At 36.9% G+C, this 9574-nt stretch overlaps 1 protein-coding gene across 1 annotated transcript; it reads left to right on the top strand.

The window, feature by feature from the left end:
• The first annotated feature begins 827 nt into the window (after positions 1 to 827).
• Positions 828 to 2195, top strand: LOC113290119 (F-box protein At3g07870-like). The gene has a single exon (XM_026539681.1). It carries the CDS (start codon positions 828 to 830, stop codon positions 2193 to 2195), a length of 1368 nt encoding a protein of 455 aa, XP_026395466.1.
• Positions 2196 to 9574: the final 7379 nt, after the last annotated feature.

Genomic DNA, 9574 nt, shown 5'->3' with positions numbered 1-9574 from the left:
GATGTAGTTGCATTCTGTGTGCTGTGGGTGAGTGGGCTATCCAGAATAACTTTCTGCAGGTTTGTTTAAAGGCAGTGATAAGTTGCTTTATTGGTTTGCAAGTACAATATGGAATAGGATTAAGAGCAGTCTGATATGTTGGTCATTTGTGCATAATTTTAGAGAGCAATTTCTAGGCCAACTTTTCTGACGCGCCTGGAATTTCCTTGTCTCCCCTGTTACAGATTTTGCTAGATTCTGTTTCTCCCGGGCTTCTCGTATATAGCTTATTCTTTGAGTTTTTGTACTCTAATAGTGGTTTGTGGGCAATTTTGGAGGGGTCGCGTTTAATAAAATCCTTATTACAAAGCAAAACAAAGAAACCGGAAATCCAACTGTCAGGCAAATAAGATTCTTACAAATTCAATCAAGATCTGTTTAAGAAGTTGTAATGGAGATTCACTTAAACCTACGCAAAAGAATCACCTCATACTTAAATACGCAAGCTCGTCTGATGGCACTTTAACTGAAATGACCTATAAATTGCTGCTATATAGGCTCCAGGTCCAAACAGAAATGCAAGCTCCAAGCCCAAAAAGATACGCTTGTCAGTGTCTGGAAACCGACAGAGGAAAAAATGGACATGTCATGTTCCGTTTCTTTTACTAGGGTTTTAGTTTTTATTTTGATTAGGGTATATATATGATAAGGTCTTAGCATCCTAAAAAAGCAAATCGACCCAGGTCATCCAAGCACTGGAGATTGATTGTCTCAACTTAGCAATTCCATTGAAACTATTCATCTTGGTTTTTGATTTGTGTTATTAGTACTTACCACAAGCTTCATCGATGGAGTCTCTTCCCACGGATATCTTAGTAGAACTCCTTTCTAGGGTTCCAGTTGAATCAGTTTTAGAGTGCAAATTAGTTTGTAAACGTTTTGGAAGTCTCATCCGCAGAAGTGAGTTTACCAAGATGCACCTCAGACGCCAGCTTAACCATCTCCATGGTAGCGACCACGACGGCAATGATAATAAGGTGGAGGAGCCATGTCTCTTTTTTGCTTGCCGCATCTCCATGTCCGGCAACAGAACGTTGCTTTTCAATGGAGGACAAGTAAGTGATAGGATTAGCGTTGATGAGAAATACATTTACAATCAAAACCTGAAAAGGATCTATCATCCTCGTATGCACAACAATATTTCGTATAATCACTTAGTTGGCTCTTGCAATGGTTTGGTTTGTGCATTTCAACACCACCACTTAGTTATAGATCCCATCTATATTTGTAACCCCCTTACCAGAGAATACGTTTATCTTCCTCAACTAGTTTTAAACGAAGACGACGTTGATCCTGATCAGCTTGGTCGTGTAAAGGGAGGAGAGGTTGACATGTATGGTCGTCTAGCATCTGGATTTGGATATGTCAGATCAACCAATGAGTACAAGGTTGTCAGAATCCATTACCCAAACGATGGCTTCGCTGACGGAAATGTCGAAGTATACATACTTGGCAGTGGTTGTGGGTGGAGAGCGACAGGTAGAGTTTTCTATGGACTGGAGGGTAAAGGTACTTATGCAAATGATGCTATTTATTGGATTAAGCAAGACAAATTAGTTGTGGCCTTCGACTTGGCTAATGAAGAGTTTCGATTCCTACCAGTCCCTTCTGGTATGGAAAACCGTACCTGCGGACTCGTAGTACTTGGAAGGCGTTTGTGTCTTTATATAGATTGGTTCCGGGCAGTAGAAATCTGTTCCTTGATGGAAAGTAGCGACTCGAAGGAGACCTGGTGTACCGAGTTTGTTATAGACTTATTCGAAGCCGTAACAGGCTTTCGTGGATTGAAGTTACAGCCGATTTTACTTACAAAGAACCAAGAAATCATATTCTTATGTGATGAATCCGTGCTGTATAGTTATGACACGAAAACCACAATTTTGAAGATGATTTCCAACGACGCACCAACTGATTACATCAGGCATGTCGAAGCAATTGCTCACATGAACACCTTTGCGTCATTGAAAGCTATGGGAGAAAATTCAAAGAGATACACAACAGCTCTTCCACGACGGGGTCCACGCCCGGTTCGTACTCCATGGGATGATGTTGCTGATGAGGTATACCGAGTTGCTCCTGGTGAGGAAATTGATACAGCTTGTTTCGGATTTGAGCCTTTTGCTAATGAGGTAGACGGAGTTGCTCTTTGGATTTGATTACTAACATCCTAGAGATATTGAATGGCTAGTTTGTGTGGTATTTTTTAAGGCAGGGTACGGTCCCCTGAATATAATTCAAGATTACTTCGAGTCATTGTTGTTTGGATAACTAAGTTGCAAAAATCTCTATATATCGAGTTGCATGTATAATTCACCAATGAATAAGAACCTTGTTTTGAGGCACAATCAATTTTTTTTTTTTTTTTTTGAGGCATACAAAGTAATGAAAAGATAAAGAGTCATTGTGTAGTAAAATCAATAACCTTTTAACAATCATGACAATAGTGTCCTTATTTCGTCATTGTTAAGGATAATAATTTGAATCTAATATTAATGATCAGTAATTAATGTCGATAATTAGTGGTTAATGTCAGTGATTATATAGTGTTAGTTTTAATTTCAATTGGATCTTATTTTATTTTTGAAATATTTAGGTTAGGGTTTAAAGAAGAATAATAAGAAATTAGGCTTTTGAGATCGGATGAACTAATAGATAATTATGATTTGTTGAGATCGGATGAACTAATAGATAATTGTGATTTGTTAATACAGAGTAGACTTCTAAACAAGGCTTAATGTCCTTTTCATAAGTTGGACTTGTCAAAAAAGTTGAATTGTTATCGCCTAAATCTACTGACTAGAGGAACGGTTCGGCAGATAACTTGTCAGCCGAACCTTCAAAAAACATAGGTTCCGCTGATAACTTGTTTTCCATTTTGATTCTTCTCAGACAATCAAAAACATTGTTTTCCATTTTTATTTTCTTCTACCAATCCATTATCCATTAAAAAGAAGACAACTTATCATCTAAATGTAAGCAATTATCGAATTCATAGTTATCTTTACGAATCAGTAGTCAAAGTTATAATAGGTGTGTCTTAAATAAACTTTTATTCGTAATAAAAAATTGGTGAATGGCTTGAAGGTGGAAATATCAAAAGTAAATCAAGTACTCCTAATTTATTGTGATGGAGTTTCCAGGAGAAAAACGTCGGTAAAGTTGGATATGTCATTATAGGCAGGAGTCGGGATATTGGAAGCTTTGTGATAGCGGCTTCAGGTGGTGGTGAGTAGGCTATCTAGAGTTAACTTTCTGCAGGTTTTTTTTACATCAGATTCTAGGGCAGTAGTAACTGCTTTATATTTTGGGTTGCTACCTTGGTTTGCAATTGCAGGATGGAATATGATTAATCTGCAGAAGCATTAGCTAAAAAGGGATGGTGCGTACCAATTACAGTTCTAGGTGAGCTTTTCTGACATGCCTGGAATCTCCTTGTCTCCCATATCAGGAAGTTGAGATCTAACAAATTCTACTAATATTAATGGATCTGTTAAGAAGTTCTAATGGAGAATCACCTACTTAAATGAATTACCTTCGTACTCTTCATCAAAAATAATCACACCTCATACTTAAAATACACAAGATCAATTGAAATGACAAACCCATAATTTTTTTATTTTCTTTTTGATGCAAAGAACTACTTCATTCAAGCCTTAATATTACATAACTTCTTGCTAACCCTCCTATCATCCCTTATAATTTTTACAAAATCCTCTGGAATGTTACGCCAAAAATCAAAGAAGGAATTGTTATCTATTACATTGGATATTTTATTATCATGTCTTTTCACATGACTTACAACAAAAAAACAAAAAAGTGGAAACTAAATGCTTTATTTCATCTACAAGTCCTTGATTCATCCAGTGAACTATAGGGATGGCATTACTGATAGAACCAACTACATTCTGACAGTCTGATTCAAAGATAATATTTTGTAACTTCAAGTCCTTGGCCCATAATATTGCATGTTTCATGGCCAAGCATTCTGCCTGCTCCACATCTAATCCTCCATTGTAATGCCCGCATCTGATGCATGTGGTTGTACCTGCAGAATGTCTTATGATTAGGCCAATACCAATTTTCTTAGTAAAGTGGTCAAAGCGTGCGTCTATATTCATTTTCAGTTGATGATTAGGTGGAGGATTCCAAGCTTCTGTGCTTTCTACCAAGATCTTATTAAGATTCTTCTTATAGTCTGACATACAATGATTCACTAGACTTCTAATAGCATTACTGGTATACCAACAACTTGTTTTTTTTTTCTTTTTTGGAACACCTTCATGAACTTTCTTTTCCAAATGTGTCAAGTTTTACACATAAAAGTTGAAGTCCAATTAACTAATTCATAATCTTCTTCTTGAATATTTGTGAACCAACTATAAATCCAAGAGGTAACATCTATGTGTTTCTTATGTATGTTATAAACGTAAATATTTAAAGACAGCCAAATGGTACTAGCATAATCACATACAATGATAATGTGTTGTAGAGTTTCTTCATGATTTTCACAGTGAGGGCATTTGATATTTATGCCTTCGTTTTAGAAGCTAAGTTTTTTCCTAGTGGGAACAATGCCTCTCAAGCACTTCCAGGTGAAGAGTTTCACCTTATGTGGTACTTTAGCTTTCCATAGATTTTTCCACACTGTTTTTGTATCCTTTGATTTTGTTGATTTCTTACATGAGCATATGTTAATGCCTTGTAAGCAGACTTAACAGTGAATTCTCATGTGATATTTGGTTCCCATATCATCTTATCTTCTCCATACTGAGCTAGATAATTTGAAGGATAAGATCTGCTATCTGTGTAGGAAAAAGAGCTTGGACTAGACTAGTACCATCTCCTTGGGTTTTGAAGCATTGGATCCGGCACATGCACTATTTTGGATGGTTCTTTATAATTGTCACTGGGTATAGGTGGAGAATCTAGGCCTTTAATCCATTTATCATACCAAACTAAGATCTTAGTTCCATATTTGACATCTCATCTATGAAATTTCCTTATTGTTAGAGCATTGCTCGGTCGAACTCTCATGCGTTGCTATCTCAAGCATGTTTTTCAATGTTAGTGATCAAAACTATAAGTCTTGATCAAAACTATAAGTCTCGGACTAGGATAGTAAGTGTAGTTGAGCTCAAGGACTCCATGGAAATTCATCATACAAGATGAAGATCTACTCAAGGAACCGGTGGAACTTCTCGACAAAAAGGTATGTGGAGACTTGAACTTATCTGTCACTCAAAAGTCTATTTATTCTATCTCCTACACTTTGAGACAAAAAGTCATATGCTATATATATAGACTATGATTATACACATTTGGTATTTCCAGCCGGGTATACCTCGCCTATCTATATATCGAAATTTTTGTTGATAAGCTTTTCGCTTCGACCAAGTTTTACATAGTGACGAAAGTCATGATATGTTTCAATCACTTTGAAAATTGCTTTGACGAGAAATGGTGTAACAATTACATAACGTCCTCTAAGAATGTTTCAATGATTGGAATGAGAGTTTAGATTACATAACCAATGGTGGACATAAACATTGTTGTGGAAACACAGTTATGTATAAGTCCTATTCCTTGAACCAAAGTTTTCGAACTTTGTTGATCAAGAGAAACCGGAAGAATTGCTTGTTACCATGTCCGCTAACCCAGTCCGCGAACTGCCGAACTTCTCATCCCGAGAAATTCTGCTGGAGTTGACAAACTAGTTGCATGTGTACCAGTCCGCGAACCGGCGGAAGGTCTTTTGCCGATATTTTCTGCTGGAGTTTGTAAACTCTGCCCGGTTACTTAAGTCCGCGAACCTAGTGTTCGAACTTGAGAAGGTTATATATCCAAAGATGATTTCTGAACTTAAACTTAAAAAGACTAGGGAATGCTATTTGCAAACCGTGGCTATAAAAGTTAATGAACCGATTCGAGTGAATCAAATCATCTTTGCTTCAATTGTGTCTTGTGTAGTTACATAAGATTTCCTTGCATTGAACAACTCTCTAACTAGTTCAATTGAGTCATTTGAACTAGTTATGGTGAAGAAGAACATGGTTGATATGAAATGCTAATATGGCTAACCTTTTTGGTTGACTATTGTTGAACCAACAATGTACACGATTGGGTACGCTTAACAAACCTAGAAGCGTGCATTTATAACAAGCTAAGTTTTTGATCTAACGGTTGAGAAATATTAGCTTGAATCTATATCAGGTTTTCATCTAACAGTGGATATTGATTGCTTTGTTACCAAGGCAAAACCCTGATTTGAAAGACTATATAAGGGGACATCTAGCAACTTTGCAAAACTAATCCCCACACCTTACGTGTGATACTAGTTTGCGTGCTAGAGTCGGTTCTCCTTTAACCTTTGGTTTTCTTCTTCTAAAACCAGGTTAAACGACTTAAAGAATTCATTGGTGAAAAAGCGGGGGTCTAACAGCACCACCCAATATTTCGTTTAGAAATCTGTATGGACAAACTCCAATATACTTTTTATGAGAATCAACTAGACAGTCAGACTCAATCAATAAAAAGATATATCAAAGAATTTATATCTCAATCTCTCGATTTGATTTCTACTCAAGCTAAAATCCATAAAGAGTCTTTATCAAAGAGAGATAACTTGGACGTTACTAAAGACCAATGTCCAAGGATCAATAAACTACAATCAACCAAAAGTTGGATTAGAGAAGTTAATGATCACGAATGCACAACATCTATTATTTATATTATATAAAATATAATGCGGAAAATAAATAACACAGACACCAGAAGTTTTGTTAACGAGGAAACCGCAAATGCAGAAAAACCCCGGGACTTAGTACAGATTGAATACATACTGTATTAAGCCGATACAGACACTAGCCTACTCTAATCTAACTTCAGACTGATCTATAGTTGAACCCCTACCAATATCCCACTGATACAAGGTACAGTTGTACTCCTACGCCTCTGATCCCAGCAGAATACTACGCACTTGATTCCCTTAGCTGATCTCACCCACAACTAAGAGTTGCTGCAACCCAAAATCACAGACTTGATAATAAACAAATCTGTCTCACACAGAAAAGTCTATCAAAAGGATAAATCTGCCTCCTACAGATAAACCCTAGGTTTTGTTTCGTCTTTAGATATAAAATCAAGGTAACATGAACCAATTGATAATCCGGACTTATATTCCCGAAGAACAACCTAGATTAATCAATCACCTCTCTACAATCCTTCTTGACTACACAAGAGGATTGTCGAGGAATCACAAACAGCGAGACGAAGATGTCTGTGACTTCTTTATCTTTCCTATCGGAGAACTCTCACGATCTCAATCCAATCAATAGATTGTACTCGTACGATAGAAGATGCAAGATCAGATCACACAACTACGATAAAAGTAGTATCGGTTTGGCTTCACAATCCCAATGAAGTATTTAAGTCGTTAACTCGAGTATAGAGAAGAAACTCAAGAGTTAATGGAGATCGACTCTAGCGAGCGCACTAGTAGCACACAGACGTGTGGCGATTAGGTTTGCTCAATGCTAGATGTCTCCTTTATATAGCCTTCAAATCAGGGTTTTGCCTTAGGTACAATGCGAACTCTATCCACCGTTAGATGAAAACCTGATTTAGATTCAATCCAATATTTCTCAACCGTTAGATCGAAAGACATAGCTTGTCACACACACTTGGATACACGTTTACTGGGTTTGAGAAAAACCATGACCAAACGAGTACATGTATGTTGGTTCAACATGATAACCCAAAAGGTCAACCATATGAGCATCTCATATTAATCATGTTCTTCTTCACCGTAACTAGTTCAATTGACTCAAATGAACAAGTTAAGATTTGTTCAATTGCTATGAGACATTATGTAACTACACAAGACACAATTGAAACAAAGATGATTCGATTCGATTAGAATCGGCTCATGACCATTATAGTCACGGTTTGCATAAAGCATTCCTTAATAATTAATGTTTCATATTTAGAGAAAATCTTTAGATCATAACCTCTTGAGTTCACAAACAAGTTCGCGGACTTAAGTTAATCGGTTGAGTTTTCCAAACTCAGCAGAAATTCTCGGGTCGAGAACTTCCACCAGTTCGCGGACTGAGTCCGCGGGCTTAGCACACAAACGAGTTTTGGAAATCTCAGCAGAAATTCTCGGTCGAGAACTTCCGTCAGTTTGCGTATTGAGTCTGCGGACTGGGTTCGCGGACTTGTCAAGCCAATTCCACAATCCTACCGATTTCTCTTGATCAACAAAGTTCGAAAACTTCGGTTCAAGGAATACATGGTTATATAATCTAAAGTCTCATTTCAATCATTGAAACATTCTCAGGGGGCGATATTCAGTCGTGAAGAACAACAAACCTTTCTCGTCAGAGCAATTTCCAAAGTGATTGAAACTTTCATGACTTTCGTCACTAGGTGAAGATAAACCTGATCAAAGCGAAACGCTTTACCAACACATGATTTCGAGTAAAAGATAAGTAATGAATACTATGCTCGAAATATCAAGTGTATATGATATAGTCTATATAGCATACGACTTTTGTCTCATAAGATGTAGGAGAAGAATAGATAGACTTTCGAGTGATAGATAAGTTCAAGTCTTCACATACCTTTTTGTTGATGAAGTTCCACGGTTCCTTGGTGTAGATCTCCGTCGTTGTCGTTAAATCACCATGAAGTCCTTGAGCTCAACTACACTTTTACTATCCTAGTCCGAGACTTAGCTAATAGGTTAGAAATCAAGACTTTATAGTTTTGATCACTAACATTGACAAACATGCTTGATATAGCAACGCATGCGAGGTTGACCAAGCTATGCTCTAACAATCTCCTCCTTTGTCAATTTTAGTGACAAAACTATTAATACATATGGAATACAAAAAAAATAAACTTTAGTGGCTCCTATTCCATAGTCCAATCTTCAACGTTCCTTGAAATCTTCGTCCTTCCAAATATTCAAATGATCCCAAAGGTTTTAAGTTTAGTATCACCGTTGTTGAAGATCCGTATCTATAACAATGAGAGAAATCGAGATTCTCGATCATTATTATACAGTGTCATAATTTTATTATGAACATCAAAGTCCAATTGCATCACGACTTTAACAATAATACTATGATGATATGTATCACTCCCCCTTAGTCAATAATCCATCTCGATCATGGAAACCACTCCCCCTTACACAATGATCCGAAAACCATATGTATTTGTAGTGTGACCTACAATATTTCTCCCCCTTTTGTCAATGAAATTGGCAAAGGTACAAGAATGGGTTCATAATGAAATTTCCACAAGAGACATTTCATGACCAAAAGAAAGACAACATATCATCTTAATTTAGATGCAATCTTATAGCCGAAGCTAACAACATTCATCAAGAAGTTTTAAGACGCAAGATAACCCCTATAAAATTCCACAGCCGCACTCCCCGCAAGATATTACCATTAAGCACAAGTTCAAAAGAACTCTCCCCCATTTGATGTCATTCCCAAAGGAACAACAAGAGCGACCTTAATTTCGAAAG

Source organism: Papaver somniferum, chromosome 1 (assembly GCF_003573695.1).
Source record: "Papaver somniferum cultivar HN1 chromosome 1, ASM357369v1, whole genome shotgun sequence".
NCBI lineage: Eukaryota > Viridiplantae > Streptophyta > Magnoliopsida > Ranunculales > Papaveraceae > Papaver > Papaver somniferum.
This window is presented reverse-complemented; position numbering and strand designations above follow the sequence as displayed.